Genomic DNA, 16,499 nt, shown 5'->3' with positions numbered 1-16,499 from the left:
AAATAGAGTTACAAAAACTGAAAAAAAAAATTCACTGAAAAAGTCTGTGGCCAGGTTTGACAATAGATTTTCAGAGATTTTCTTATTTAATGTGATAAAGCTTGAGGTTAAAATGAAAGATGGCTGTGAAACATATTGGCTGAGACAGCCTGAATAGAAAAGCATGACACAAGTTTTAGAGCTGTATTTGTACAGTTAAAAGTGTATTCTGTTTCTTTCACCTCAAAATTATGTAAGTTGCCATTTTATCCCATGAGTCAGATTTATATATGTGTCACACATTCATAAAAAATAATGAATGTGTGAATACTTTTCAATGCTGTGTATGTTCAGCTTTTTTCTGTCTTTAGATGAACTTAACACTTTACATCCTTCTGTTTCCCTGTGATTTAGCAATTTGACATGAATGTTTTTTCTCTTTTGAAGGAAACCATTACTATTGTCTCAGCGTCACCATTACAGGCGCTTCCTGCAGGGTAACGACATGTAGGCACACAATGAGAAGTAGAAACTGAGGTTCAACTTGGCGCAGATCACTCACCTTCCACTCAAGCTGGACAATTTAGAAGGTGTTCTTGCAGAGCAGGTTCATCTGTGTCGCCCTTGTGAGGACTTGTTTTTTTCTTTGGCGAATACTTCAACAAGTTTAAAAGCGACAGCGCTTGCTGTGCTTGTCTCGGCTCAATGCAAATCGCAACTATATTGTTGCGCTGTTAGCAAACTGGATCAATGGCTACAACAGATCCCAGGAACAACATCAGACATCTCAGTCCAGAAATGTGCAGTCCTTGGACAGCCAAGATACTGCGCAGAACCCTCAAGCTCCCAGGCCTCTGGTAGAGGACCCGAGCTCAGAGGATTTTTTTTTTTTTTAGATAGATAGATAGATAGATAGATAGATAGATAGATAGATAGATAGATAGATAGATAGATAGAGATAGAGATAGATAGATAGATAGAAAGAGATAGAGAGAGAGAGATTACGCGACACTACATCAAACTGCGTGATATCAAATGCCCCCTCTGCTCCGCTCCTGTCAGGCACTTCTGAGCGTATGGCTGCGGAGTCAACCTGCAACATGTGACCAAGCGCTACAGGGCCTGCCAGCTGACAGGAGCGGAGATCAGAAAAAAACCTGTAACAGTGAGCCCAGACAAACAAAACAAACAGCCTCAGTGGAGCTTATTAAAAACCCAACAGTCACTAAAAGGTAAAGCGCGCTCCCTACCGATATATATATCTTTATGGAGCTTCTGCTTGTAGTACCACATACGTCTTCTTGTGGGTCTCTCGATGTGCAGTGTAGCGACTCTAGCTCATCATGCAGAGCTGGCCTAAGGTTGCATGAGGCCTTGAGTAGGACATGATATAAGGGCCCCGTTTCCATCAGCATCACTCACAGCATTTCAATATAGATTTATTGGAATCTGTGAGAGGGAGATAAGATTAATCGGCAGAGCTGAAAAGTAATCACTGATAATTGTAACTTCCTGAGAAGTTTGTGAACAGGCTAAGTTCAAACACAAAGATTAATCATATAGCATTAGATTGTTGCTATGGTAACAAAACAAACTAAAACTGCGAAGATTTTTCTTTGCACTTTTGCAAAGTAAACTTGCCAACACTGTTAAATCTTAAATGTAAATGTTAAAATCTTTCAATTGATCTATTCTAACACCATTAAATCAAATTGTATTGCAATGTCATTTTTGATAAACAATTGTGAAAATTTGAACTGTATGGTCTGTGTTAAAATGTTAGCATTTATTCAGCCCCTGAGGATCTGGGTTTGGGGCCTTAAGCAGCTGCTTATCTCACTTATGCCTTGGTTCAGCTATAACTGCAGTAAAGACCCTCTGGCTGATTACTTAATTGGGATTTAACAGAAGTGCAGAAAATTCATATTATTTATTTTAATTGTATTTCTTTGTTGTCATTAAGACAATTGTTGTGTTGAAGTATTGTCAACAATCTCTTCCAGAAACATAATTACTCACTGATATTTTAACGGGTCTTGTCAACTTACCATTTTTTTAAAAATACAGAAACACTGTGGGTCGACCATACGGCTGAGCAAGTTTTCTATGGTAAACCCTGCATATGTGTAGCAGTAATGCCTATTGATGCATTTTCAACACATACCATCGACTGTATTGACAGCACTGCCATCTAGTGGGCAGACTGCCAGTAATTTTTTCAAAAAGGCACAAAAATAGGTTTCTTCCTGACTCTCGCAAAAAGTGAGTTCTGTTTAGATGCATTTATAAGGAAAATAATGTTTTCTTGTTTGACTACCCATCATTGGCTGACTGATGAGTTCAGCCATAATACTGATGCTGACATACCAATGATATATTTGGCAACATCAAAACAACCCTTATTGCCCATCATGGTCAAACATGATTTGATGGTAGGATCTACGAAGCTTGTGAAAATGGAGTTCAGTAAATGAAGAGGTAGATATTGTCACACTGGGACACTGTCATCACTCACCCATTGCTACTTTGTGTTCTCATAAAACATGCAGCAGCACTGACTTTGTAGTAGCTAGTTGTACCTCCCCTGTTATAAAAACTCAGTAAAGCATAAAAGACGCTCAGATAGTTGCTACGTTTTGTAAAGAGACAAAATTCCAATTGTGGGGGAAAAAAAGTGTTTCAGTTAAGAGATAATGATTCTGACTTTTAAAACTTCAAACAGTTTTCCTGTCATATACATCAGGAGGTACGTATAGAACTACCTTATAATTTACACAAATCTACATATGCTAATGGGGGTAGTTTAAGGGAATGCTTGCAACAGTTTGTTGCTATCAGCTGATTGATGGGAACCATGGCCCTGTCAACAGAGCTGTCAGTGGAAACAATGGGAAAAACAAAATCCTTGAAGGCTGTCGTTCAGGATGGAGTGCGGGAGAAAATGTTGGTTGTTTATATTCAACTGTGTTTAACTCTTGTAAGCTGTCTGGGTTTATGGGAAGCATTTTCTTTTTATCATTGCAGTAATTAGTTTTTCAAGCTCAAACTCATTGGCTTTGGGTGATTTTCTGTGTAGAACATAATTGAAAAATAGAAGACTACATTCCCCAAGGTTCCCCCCAAACAGTGTTATGTGGACTGTTAGTTCTTTATGTGACTGGTGTTGTAAAGGAGTGTGATATAAACAGGATCTTTTTTAAAAGTATACTTTCTGTTTGTGGGACTCTGGTTGCTACCATGCAGTCACAAGCAACAATAAACACTTATTACCACACAAAATATCACAATAAAACTTTTAAGTCCATTCACTCATCCATTCTTCAAAGGTCACTCAAGAAACAGTTATATTTGGCACATATATTTGCATTCATACAATGCTGATGCCAGAGTGAGTTATCCTCATTTTACTTTATTTTATAGTCATTAATCACAAAAATCATGTGAAGGAAAATCCAGTAATAATATACAGGGCTAATTTAAGTCATATTACATGCTCTTTATAACTGACCAGCAACCAGATTTGATCTCCTTCCACCATTATTCAGAGAGGGGCGATTATTAAAAAGTCATAAAGACAACTTATTTTAAGTGCTAGCCCATTTAACCAAAGCTGACGTTTTTATGACAGGAGCAGTCTCCCTTTTTCACCCTGTCGAAGAAAAAGGTTAGCCTAGTAACTCATGCTGTTCCTCCTGGTAATTCAGGTAGCTTCAGTCTTCCAGCTTCTCCTGTTTGCTGGGTCTGTGTTCATCTGTCAGCATAATTAAGACAAATTAGTCAATCGCTTCTATCCAGGAAACATGCGCCGCTACTCATTTGTCTATCAACCGTTCAATGGAAATCGTTTTTTTTGTGTGCAACTTCTGCTTCTCTTTTGTTTGACTCCCTCCTCTGCTTCCTTCGTTCTGCTTGTAGTGTGTAGTGTTTTTAAATGGTCTAAATAAGCAACATTTGGCCCCTATTGGTCCTTTGAGGAAAGGCTCAATCTGCACTCTGTTCTGTGGTGTTTGTGTCTCAACTCTCTGGGAGAGTCTGAGTGGTTTCCTTCATTGAACTACTGTACTCACTTTTCAAGTGGGACTTCAGTAATCTAGTCCTGCATAGGAGTCCAATAAGGTCACCCCTAATCACTCTGAATCTCACCATCAGTCACTGTCCTGATTAGCACTCAGGAGCTCTTACCTTTGTGCATGCAGGAGCCATTGAACTGGAATTAGAGTTCTTTATAGATGGAATAAAACATTGATAATACTCTTCTTCTCTGTGTTACAGACTGTTCACAAGTCTGTAACACAGTGACTGTCAGTCACTTAACCAATTCTGTTTTCTTTTTGATGCCGTTTCACAGAACGGACACTCTTCAGTTGCTGCAACTTGGTCAAAGTTTGCTTTCACAATAGTGCTAGTCAGACAAAGAAGACCTTTTGAAACCAAACTGAAAATAACAAGAAAAACATTCAGTACTTCATAGTAAGAAAACTTGTCCTTTGTATCTCCTTGACTGTTTACCCACAACCCCCTGCACTGAAATCTACTTCCTGGATTTGGTTCACTTGAAGTAGAACAAGATGTAATGTATGTTTCTCAGCGGATCACTCACGTCTCCCCAAACAAACCGGACTTCCATAGTGACCTGCTGCTGGGGCCAACAGGTCTGGTGTAAATGCACCCAGAGGGCTACAATGTAAGAAGATATAAAAATAGCATTTGAGTTGTTTTTTTGTTTTTTTTCTATGGAGTATTAATGCCTTCTGTGTCAGAGTTTGTTGCTTCCTCTTTCGGTTCAGACCTTTTGTGCTGGTGTGAATACACTCAGGCAAAGCCAAACAATCGGACAGAGACCTACTTTTTGACTGGTGCGTTTTTACTTCTGGTGTGAATACAGACCAACCTTTATCCGAACCAACAATACATCTACGTCTTTTTTGACTTCACAAGACACTGTTGCTGGGCATCGTGGTAAAAATGAGGCTTTTCAGTATTGCTGATGAAGCTGCTACTACATGTACTGAAATCGTACCCGTTTCCTGTTTAGTGATGCTGCTGTCACCATTTTGTGAGTCTCATTCAGCTTGCAGCAGCATTTCCTGACACAGTTCCAAAATTAGAGATTTCACCAGCGCTGAATGAGCTCCTCTTCACATTCAAACTTTTTTTTTTCCAGCTCGGTGCTCTGTCCCGCCCCCCGTCATATGTGTCCAATGATCGTCACCGGCATGGCTATGTTTACTAATTATAATTCGTTTGAAAAAAGTGCAAACAGCACCAAATGGGGAAAAAAAAAGTTGTCCTTGGTCTGGACCAAACAAGTGGACCAAAGCATTTTTCTGCAGTGAATTCACCACTAGCCTTTGTGTACTGATGTGTGATGGTAGGAGCAAAGGAATCACATGACAACATCTGCATGTGAGAGAGCAGTTTGTTGTAAACATAGTTTTTTTTAAACTAACATTTAGAACAAAGACTAATTTATGATTTAGAGTAGCTTCCATGACTAAAACTGGATTTCCTGTATTCTTTATTCTCTACTTTCATATTGACTGATCACCAGTCACACTGATCCCACTGCTAATCCACCCAACACCTGACAGAAGATCATTTTGCCTGCAGCTATATGCATATATTTTTCAGACCAGCTGCTGTCTATATGTGGGCCTTGTAAAGCTTACATGAAGTAATCATTTTATAATCAGACATGCTATGAAACTGACTTATTAATACACAACGGCCTCCCTGTGTTTGTCCTTGGTATTTGTTCCTCTTGTTGAGTTGCTTAATTTGTCTGAACAATGAACACTTTTATATTCGCTCTTCATGTTGTTGTTGCTGCTGTCTTCAAAGTCACTTCTCTGAATGGAAAAAAGAAAAAAAAAACTCTTAGTGTGTTTAGATTATAGCTGCAGATAAAAGAGTCGATGGGCTGAATACCAACGTTGAAAACAAAGTGAAATTCAATTCAATCTTTTTTTTTTTTTTGCTGGCTATATTCATCTGTGAATAACCTTCAGACTGTTTCATCTCCTCCTTTCCTCCCTGTATTCATTTTTGTCCTTTTTTATCGTTTTATTTCTCCTCTTTTCCTCTCTTCCTTTAGCTGGGTAAAAGCCCAATCTTAGATTGATGATAGATCATACTTTTAGATGTGAGTGTTGAGTTGTTCTACTATGTTTGTCCACAGCACGAAGACCCCGAAACAGGCCGTGTTTGCTGGAAGCATGCAGCTCCTGGCCGGCATCAAGCTGTGCACAGGCAGAGTTCTCACCAACCACCCACATTATGAAGATAAAGACCTGCGGGAGCGGACCAGACAGGTACGGCTGCCCGCCTGACTGCCTGCAGGCTTTATTTTACACAGCAACTGTGAAACTTAACTAAAGCAATCAGATCAGAAAACTCCAGGGGGACTCTGAGTTCTGTTATGGGAAATTTACTCCAGAGTGTCAAGGTAAAAGACTTTTTTTTTTCTTCTTTTTAAAGGTTTCAGAAAGAATGGACCATGTAATGTTGTTTTTAGTTTTGATAAAATTATACAGTGCCTAGTTTAAATTATCATGCTTATGATAAGTTTTATTTTCAAGTTTCCCAATGTACACAATTAAATCTTTGCAGAATCAGTCATTTTAATCAGACTTGACAGAGAGCAACCATGAACATTGATTTTATAGTTTTGATACAGATTTTTAATCAGATTTAGGTCTGTGCTTTGATTAGGCCATTAAATGTGCTTTGAGCTAAACCATCATCCAGTCCCTCTTTGGCCCATTAGAGATCAACCTGCAGATGTAAAGGCCTTCACTGAACATGAGAAAAAGACATGGATCTGTAGATGCACACAGTACAATGTGTTTCCATTAAGTAAGAATCAATACAGGGCAGAAAAATGCAGTCTGAAAGGGCTGCGCTCCAGTGAAGTGGGAGTTTGTTGCTTCAATAATGTGTTGATCAGAAATGCTATCAGGATTTCTCTACAAGCTGCTGAAGGTTTAACACCTTTACAAAAACAAATGATTAATATATGTTTTATTTTCTGACTGAAGGCTTTTCCTGTATCGCTGTTTAGTATCTTGTCTTTGACCTGTGTGCCATAATGTTCAGATCTCATGATTATATAGCACAACTGATCATTGATCTGACTGCTCCTTCATTCAGTGCCTCTCAGTGAACAGGAAGTGATGTGTAAGTCATCTCCTGGCCAGCTGAGCCTGTGTTCTGCATCCCAGCGGGAAGTGAGCCATGCTGAGGTGCTGGCGAGGCGGGGGCCCCGCATGGGGCCTCATTAATGACCCACAACACTGCTGTAGACTCAACCTGCAAAGTGTGTGAATGTGTGTGTTTAAGAAAATAGGTGTAATTTAATGATTTGCTTGACTCTTTTTTTTTTTCATTGGATTTGAAGTGAATCTCAGAAATAATGTGATGTATAAATAAACAGGCATGTGTTGTGAATCGGGTTCTAGTGGATTTATGGTTCTGAGCCAAAGTGCTTCCCTCCTCACAGATTCCTGCACCACTCTTGGATGACGATGGCTTTTTTAATTCTTTGCAGTCCATCTTTGTCATTGTGGTTTTGTTCTTTGGCTACATAATATGTGATGTTATCCATAGAGATTTGCTACAAACCTTGACTAGTAAACCAAAGAGATCATTAAAGTGTAACTTACCGCCCTGTGAAAGCTAAACCCCGCCCTAGCAAATTCTGAAAAAGTTGAGAAAAGTGGGCGGAGCTAAGAAACAGCTGAGTGTGAGGATGAGTGGAGGTGGTGAGCGCGGCTGGACAAAAGAATCGATGTTGTCAACTTAGCCACTTCGTCGCTCTGTTTTTTGACTTTTCAGACTCTTCTCGCGTATTTTTAATAAAGGAAACAAGAAATCCCCAACAGAGCATTGTTTCAAACATACCAAACCTACACTGGGCAGTGTTGTGCAAAGCTAAAACCTCTCAGCCAATCAAAATTAGCATGGCTTCCTGTTAAGAATTAAGCATGGCTGCAGGAGGTTCATTCGTGTGGATGGATATAAAGGTTGAACCACTTTCAACCCTCTCCAAGCAGGTGTTGCAGATTTGCAACAACTTAGCGAGTCTTTGCAAGTAATTTGAGTCTGAGAGGGTTAAATGGTGTATTAAAATATAAAGTTATTAAAACTAAAGACTGTTATGTGTGAATTGTGACAAAGTTTCAGAGATAATCATTTTAGTGATATTAAACAGAGTGTTTGGCTGGACGGAAGGCCAAAACAGATCAAAATGTATTTGTTTCACCACGTATCTGCTTACATGTAAACATCACCTGCAGCTTGTAATGAAATGTTTTTTCAACAGACTCCGAACACACTGTGTCTTTGTTGATGGTTAGAAATGTGTTGATGCTGAGTTCTTCTGTATCTGAATAGAGATGTCAGCAGAAGCGTGTCAATGGCTACACACCACAAAAAGTCTAAACACTTTGATCCATGGCCATTTGACACAACTCCATCAAGCATAAGACCGACTGACATCAAGTAACTCAGGATATTTTAAGCGTTTTCAACCCACAGCGTGTTTGTTAGGAGCTCTTACATTTAAATCTCCTTTTCTGCAAGTAAAATCCGCTGGTTCCATTCTACAGGTGACCTGGTGACTGATGAAAGCAGAGCATGGACAGACAGTGGGTTCAGGGTCACCGTCATGTCACATAAACTATTTTATCTGTGTGACTTTGGAAATGGAGTCATACCCAGCCACACAAATAAAACACACTTTGTGTTAACTGGTGGACTGACACCACAGCTGTTCAAACAGCTTGAATAATCTCAGTTTTAGTCTGAATTACACTAGTTTTAAAATTACTTGCATATCTTTATTTCCAGTTTTTTTTTTTTTTGCTTCTTCCATCAACTCTTTCTTTCTTTTATTCTTTCTCTTTCTTTTGTTTCTTTTTTTCCTTCTTGTTTTTCTTTTTTCTTTTTTTATTTCTATTATTATTGCGACTACTTAGGGATATTTGGGAATCATTTGGAGAAAGTTTTACAGACCACTCTTTTATTTTTGGCTTTTCATATGACAAAAAAATAAAAGGAAAAAAAAATGTTGAATTTTAGTCTTGGTCCAGCAAAGTTAACAAATTATTTGAGATAAAAATATAAAATTAATAATGAACAGAAAACTGATTTTTCAAGAGTATGGCTAGAACAAGAGTGATCAAAATATCTGGGATTATGAAGGTGTTCTATTTGCTGTGTTTATGTGGATCACGACTGAGTGAATTAATTAGTTTTTAAAAGTAAAAAAATTGTTTCTTTCTCCTTTCAACTTTTTCTGTCTTTTTTCTTTTTCTATCTTTTCTTCTTTGTCATGTTTGTTTGTCCAAAAAGAAATCCCCTAATGCAATTTGTTCATTCCTCAGGTTGTAGTTTAAGTTTAAAGATGTCCTGTCTTGCAGTACACATGTCTGGAATTTGATGTAGATTTTCTTGTTACCTTGAAGCCGGCAGCTCAAAGCAGTGAGCAGCCAGTCAGACAAAAGTTAAAGCTGAACATTTTGTGTGTCATGCAAATTCTCAAAAATATATTCTTCCCAGAATTGCTCATTTTAATTCCTTTAGGGAATATTTAGTCGCATTCAAGCTCCCAAGTCATAAAACAACGACGTCTTGATTTTTGGCTTGAAAACAAGGATTTGAGTTACTGGCTAAAATCTACTGAGGATTTGAGATTTGTTGTTCCTGTTTCCTGGGTGTATTGTTGATTTGTAGTAATTTTGGTTGACCAATCTTGGCTTCTGCCAGGATTCATCATCTTCCATAATCTGCCATCTTTGTGTGAATTTAGGGCCGTGGTTAAACATGACACTTTTAAATATTCCTATTGACACATTTCCTGTTTTTGCAGAATGTTGTTTGGATCAACTTTGTCATCTGTAACAGACAAATTACAATACTTCTATTTTTTCCCTATCCTGCTGTTTTTCACTAATTTTTTTTCACTTGTTTTCATAAAGGACTCGTAATTGAAGCTGAACCAACGGTAGTTAAAAGTTAAATGTGCCTGTTAATTCAGTTCCAGGAAAGAGGTTCCTCCCTCCAGAAATATTGCTGAGAATTAACGATCCATAGAAACCTGAATAAAATCCACTGTTTACTGTGTGTGTGTGTGTGTGTGTGTGTGTGTGTGTGTGTGTGTGTGTGTGTGTGTGTGTGTGTGTGTGTGTGTGTGTGTGTGTGTGTGAGAGCAGGTGTACCAGGTGTATGCTCGGCGGTCCCCAGAGGAAGTGTATGACATCCTGAGGGCGGTGGGGGCCGACTATGTGGTTCTGGAGAACAGCATCTGTTATGAGCGGAGGCACCAGAGAGGATGCAGACTGCGGGACCTGCTGGACCTGGCCAATGGACATGTGGGTGGCATTTATTCTACGTGACTCATGTTGACTTGTGTATTTGGGCGTGTGTGTGTGTGTGTGTGTGTGTGTGTGTGTGTGTGTGTGTGTGTGTGTGTGTGTGTGTTGTTGTTGGGTGTGCCTTCTCAGTCAACGTTTATTGCTCAGTGGATTCGCTCAGCCTCCGCAGAGAGATCAATAGTCTCACTTCTTATCAGCGTGGTGCTGCTTCTCACTTTCTTGCCGCTGCGCTTTCTTCTCTCACCACACACACACGCACACACACACATGCACTTTTCCCTTTTCACTCTTGTTGGATGTGGCTTGCTTGGATTACCAGAGGCGAGTCAAGCCTTGGTCTGGCCCAGTGTGCTGTAAGACACTTAAAACGCAGAAGCTCAGAGCCGGAGTGTGTGTTTGTGCTGCTGTAAATGTCACACAGCACACACACCACCTGACATGTAGACAGCTTTATTGAAGTGATGCTGTCTTTGTGTCTGAACATTTCATGCTCTCATTCTGTCGTTAATTTCTCACTAGCCTTTTTCTGCCTCAGTTCTTCATTTCATCTCACCTATATTTGTTTTAGTCATCGTTACTAATCCAGCCATTACAAAGAGCATTTAATGATATCCCCTTCACAAGCTTTAGAGCTGTAGGGTCCTGCACATTGCAGTGTGTGACAAATAATGCGCCAGTATGTCCACATATTTGCTTTGACACAAATCAACAGTGTTTAGTTTCAATAACTTAAATTTTTAATACACTGTTTAAAAGTAGTTCAACTTTAGATCTATCCATGCAAATGAACCTCCTGCCACCTTGTTTAATTCCTAACATAAAGTCATGGTTGTTTTGAAGGATTCTGATTGGCTGACAGGTTTTAGCTGTGTGTTACACTGCCCCCTATGGGTTTGGCATGTTTAAAACTGCGCTCAGTTGCAGATTTGTGCAGGTTCATGTAGATGACAGCTTTTCTGAAAACAGTTCTGTGTGTATGATATGCTTTTTAAAAACAATGTGGCGGAGATATTTATTTTTATAAATACCTGTATATGAACAGTGGCTTTGATGGGGTAAAACTGACTTCCTCTGGCAGAGTTTGTGATAAAACCCTTTATTTTTTAACTAAAATGACAGTTTCCTGGCTTTCTAAGAAATCAACTTAATAAACTTGGTATCTGTGTGTCCAGGTGCGGCTTTCTGAGGTAAAGGGTTTATCAATGGATCAGTCGATATTCCTCAATAAGGACTGAAAGTCAGTGTAGTCATCTTTCCCAGGCTCATTGCAGGCAGACTGAGGGATCACAAAGCAGGAAGCCGTCTGTCCACTCACACAGTTCATCTTCATTTGTCCATGTTGTGTTTAACAAAGAATATCCAGCAGTTACTAACATTCTGCTGCTGCCGCTGATGTCAACACATTTCCTCCCTTCAGATCATGGACGGACCAGGTGAGAACGAGCCGGACCTCGTCCCCGCCTCCCACCCTCGCTTCTGTGAGGCCATCAAGACGGACGACGCGGCTTACAGCGCTCTGTTCACCAGGACATTCCAGAACAAAACCTTCTACGTCTACAGGCTCAAGAAGAAGCGTAAGAAAAGCAGCAAAGCGTCCTCCGAGCCCGGCGTGAAGCAGTAGTGGGACCAGAAACACACAACCTCCCGACTTTTACTTTGATGTTGCTTTGTTCTTCGCTAAGCATGACCCCATGAATGTGGCGTCAACGCAGCAGGCGGGTGAAGTCCAGAGTTGCATTTTGTTATTAGCGGAGAGCTGAAGCAACTCTTAAAAATGCTGCTGTTTGCTACTGAGATCATGTTTGTCTAAGAAAACAGAAATTATTAAAACAAATGAAGAGTTTCTATATGACCACAATAGAGCCCTGAAAGTCAAAACATATGGCAGTTATGATTTATTTGAAGATAGATAGTTCAAGCAATATGAAATAGAATTAAAAAAATGCAGGGTTTAACAATTAGTTTTGTGGTGATAGGATAGATTTGGCTACTTATTCAGAGATTGATAGAGGAAATCTTTTGGTTTATTAGTTTCTTGGTTTGTGGAGCTGAGATTTTAGATTTTTTCTAAGGCAGCAAAGTTTTTCCACCAAGAACTGAATCCTTCCAGGCCATTCTCTGCCTGCCTCTCATCTCAGATGATGTTGCCATGTTCTACAAAGTGTCAATGCTTACATTATGAATCTTCACCATATCGGTTCATCTAAATAATCTGCCTCAGTGTACAGCAGACCTGCTCACACCTAACATCAGCAAAACCATCAACCAGCTCTGTGAATTATTTATTTATAGAGACTAATCTCTATCGTACTGCTTCTAGGAGTTTTCATGTATAAATCCCTATCCCCTGTCGCCTAGCAACAATGACATTGCTAACTCAAACTGGGAAAATGTTTTTCCTTTTCAATTGAATCATTAAATTACATTTTTATTATTTTCCTTTTTTGCAAAATCAAATGACCTAAACCTAACAATACAATCGCTTTAATCTTTCATATTTTAAATCACCAGATTTTTATCTACTGTCATATAAAACTGTACTCCACTATTGCACTTCCACTGTTCCGCCGTTGTTTCAATAAAAATCTGTTTGGCCGGGGGAGAAAAAAAGACACTCCAGACTCGTCCATGAAATTCAGGGGAACAATTAGTGACTTGGAGGAGCCTGGGAGTTCGGACAGCCTTCAGAGGCTGACCTCAAAGGTCGCAGCCCTTAAATTTGGACATTTCACCAGGTGCATTTTTGGGTCAGGGTTCCACTGAAAAGGGACATGACAACATTCGTTTCAAAACAAATTAACGACACACATGAAGGCAGACTTTTAACTCTGATTGCTGAGCTAACTGGGATCATGCTAGCTACTTTAAAGATGTCATTTAAAGTTCTTGCCTTAAAAAGTAAAAAAATACCCCCCAAAAAATGTCACCAGCTCTTCTGTCAAATTCCAATTTAGAAAATGTCGACAGTACAACTGAAAAATGTTTTATCACCACTAGAGTCAGATTCACTCTTTAAATACTGAAACACTTTCTTAATCTCAGCCTCTGGCAGCCAATCACAGTATTGATTAAAATATTTCACAGCAAAATTGGAAACTCCTAAAAACACATTTGACATCTGATGACAAAACTTCAGCAGCAGCAGCAATACTCACAGATATAACATACTACAGCAACATATATCAAGATTACATAAAAACATTTCTTAAGGTAAAATCCACCAAACTATTTATCTTTGTGTTGTTTGTTTTTTTGGATTGTTGATAGTACAATAGCACAATTTGAACAAATTGCCTTTCATTTATTTTTAATTGTTTTCTTTTTGTTCAGAAAGGGCGATATTCCCAAATTAAATACATCATTATATATACATTAAGCAACACATTGCAACTGCTGTGACACTAAAATATTTTAATGACTAAAATATTTTTTCTTCCTGTCTGGTGGGAGAAAGAAAGTTATGGCCAAGACTGAACATCTGTGTGAACAACATATTTGTCAAAAAGGTAAACGTTGAGGATAATTATTCTTTTTTCTGGTCACATCTGAGGTCAGAGCATCTTCTTGGAGATATTTGTGTCGCCTTTGTTGATGTGATTGCTGTCATGTTTCTCTGTGTGACTCGTCAGCGGCCGCCTCAACCTTTCCACTGCCGTCGCTCCTGCATACAAACACGCATGAATAATGGAAGCTGTGAGGAAATTGCAGCAGGCTGACAACCTCACTGATTCCTCCCTCCAATTTCCAAATAATTCGGAGGGTTGCAAGGTATGGTAACACTCTCAGATGAAACCCAGGAGGAGGAGGGTGGAAAAACAGACTCATGTTAAAGAAAAGTGTAGAGATGAGAGCAGATCACAACTCGGATCCATAATGATCTTAAACCTTGTTTCCTTTATCCTCTTGGTTTAAGGAAAGGCTCTGATTGAAACTGAGATGTAGATGCCAGTCAGACAAGCTGGTGTGTGTGTGTGTGTGCGTGTGTGTGTGTGTATCTCCTCACACACCAGCTTTCCAGTATTTGTGTGCATGTTAATAGGAACGTCGCTCTTTGATAATTTACACTCTCCTGCTTTTGAAAACGTGTCGTTCATTAACTCCCGTTGTAATGCATACCAATCGGATCAGCGGCGCTTGTTCTTCGTCTGTCCTGCCTTCATGCTGGATGTTTAATTAAGTAGATGTCGGATCACTTTATTTGAGAGGAAAGTGATTCCATTATGTTTGCTTAATAGGAGTATACTAATGTGATATTTTTGCAGCATTAGTCATTTCCATACATATTGGGATTGGTGGTTCTCTGTCGGGGTCCATGGTGATCGTTAACAAACAGGATGATTCCTGCTGAAGAACAACAGAGAAGCTCAGACAGTTTCCTGGCTGTTCGCTCCAGAATCAGGTGTTGGATGTGGATCTGAAAACAGCAACAAGGTCAATGAGCTGCTGGATGATGATGCTCAGCATGGCTGACATGTCGGGGGCAGAAACTCATGAAACACTAGAATATATTTCTGAAACGGCTATTTTAATTTTCAGCTGGAGTGTTTTTTTGTTTTGTTTTTTTCTGAATGATTTGGGAAGCGTTGCTGCTCCAGAATTAATTATATTCTGAGTTTGTTTGGAGCATCAAGCATAAAGTTCACTGGTGATGTTTTCATCTATCTAAACACGAGTACAGATACGTACTGTCAGATGTTCTAGCATCTCATTGGCCAAATGGATCAGGGCTTTGCTAAGCTATTTATTCAATTTAAACAAACATTTTTCTGTTGAAATCAGGGGTCCCCAAAGTGGTTCCTGGAGGGCCGGCGTCCTGCATGTTTTAGTTCTCTCCCTGATTTAATGCACCTGGATCAAATGACGCTCGTTAGAGGCCTCAGAAGAACCTTGACATTCTGAAAAGGTTGTCACTACCACCAAGGAGAGAACTAACACATGCAGGATGCCGGCCCTCCAGGACCCACTTTGGAGACCCCTGGTTTAAATCATAAAAGTTAATGCCAACACAAAGTCGTGTATAATTCAGAGATGGACTGTAAACAAAATGGGTTTCAACATTTTGTAAAGAAACAATTTAACTCCAGGTCTCTCATAAGAGATTAGATACAGATTTTCATATTGATTTATGTCTGGATTTGACTAGACGTTATTGAGCTGCTAGCATGTTATCCTGTTGAGCTTCTAGCATGTCATGACAGTCATGAGGTGGTCTTTAGTCAGAGGCTTCTAGAGAGATGTTGAATGACTGACTGCTACTGGAGATCCTTCCTGTCCACATCATCACCAAATATCAAATATTTGATGTGAGTTCTGGCAACAATTAAGTTTCCTTTGGGAGAAATAAAAGCTTTTCTTTTAATTGAATGAGTCGAGACAAAATGGCCATCAAATATTGTTTTCTATATGCTGCATCACGACTTTGTGTCGGTGTGACACACAATCTTGATAAAATAAATGATCTCTGTTATAACAGGCTTTGAAAAAAATGAACTGATGAATCTCCAAGGAGCGACAGAGCCCTTCACCTTCACTACATTTGTGTGGTGATTTCCCTGTGGTGTGATCATGCAGTGTTGTGCCAAATATGAAAGTGTAAAAAAGGAGCATGTGTAAGACGTTGGTCTTTGTCTCTTGGATACATTTAGTACAAACACATCCGCCTGCAGGAAACTTTAAGGAAATATAACTCAGGACATCCTCAGAATGTAAGGACTGTAATGACAACATGGCGTCTGTTTCTGTGAATGTTGATTCCTGGATCCACTCAGCTCACATGAAGCCAGTCCTGCAGAAGTGGGTCAGTTGACTTTCGGTTCTTGTGCCAAACCTATTGTTATAGGAGAACTCTGTTATTTTGTACGCTATATTAAACACATCTATGTTCCAAAAAACTTTGCTCAATAAAAGTCCTCTCCGCCCCCGCCGTGTCGTTTCCTTGTCTGTTATGGTGAAATCTGTTTCTCTTCTTTTCCCTCCTGTTGCATGTTGGACCCTCACAGCAGGGAGTCCGGTGTCGCCCATCGCTTCCGTCTTGTCCAGACGCTCAGTCAGGACCCCGAGCGCCACTTCTTAACCCTCAACATGTGATGGGACCCCAGGAAGCGGGGGCCCCGTGGTTCCTCCGTGGTTCCTCCTACTGGTTCACAT

The 16,499-nt window shown here is 39.6% G+C and overlaps 1 protein-coding gene across 2 annotated transcripts in view; it reads left to right on the top strand.

The window, feature by feature from the left end:
- Nucleotides 1-16,270, top strand: part of dpy19l3 (dpy-19 like C-mannosyltransferase 3) — a 54,044-nt gene extending 37,774 nt beyond the window's left edge. For both annotated transcript variants that reach the window (XM_055060060.1, XM_055060061.1), the window contains 3 exons: nt 6,158-6,290; nt 10,191-10,349; nt 11,770-16,270. In XM_055060060.1, the coding sequence (XP_054916035.1) occupies nt 6,158-6,290; nt 10,191-10,349; nt 11,770-11,973 (496 nt within the window). In that variant the 3' untranslated portion in view covers nt 11,974-16,270. The remainder of the gene's footprint in view (nt 1-6,157; nt 6,291-10,190; nt 10,350-11,769) is intronic.
- Nucleotides 16,271-16,499: the final 229 nt, after the last annotated feature.

The sequence above is a fragment of the Poeciliopsis prolifica genome, unplaced genomic scaffold (genome assembly GCF_027474105.1).
Source record: "Poeciliopsis prolifica strain line A6 unplaced genomic scaffold, Auburn_PproV2 SCAFFOLD057, whole genome shotgun sequence".
Classification (NCBI taxonomy): domain Eukaryota; kingdom Metazoa; phylum Chordata; class Actinopteri; order Cyprinodontiformes; family Poeciliidae; genus Poeciliopsis; species Poeciliopsis prolifica.
Note: the sequence above shows the minus strand (reverse complement) of the source record. Positions and strands in the feature narration are given on the sequence as shown.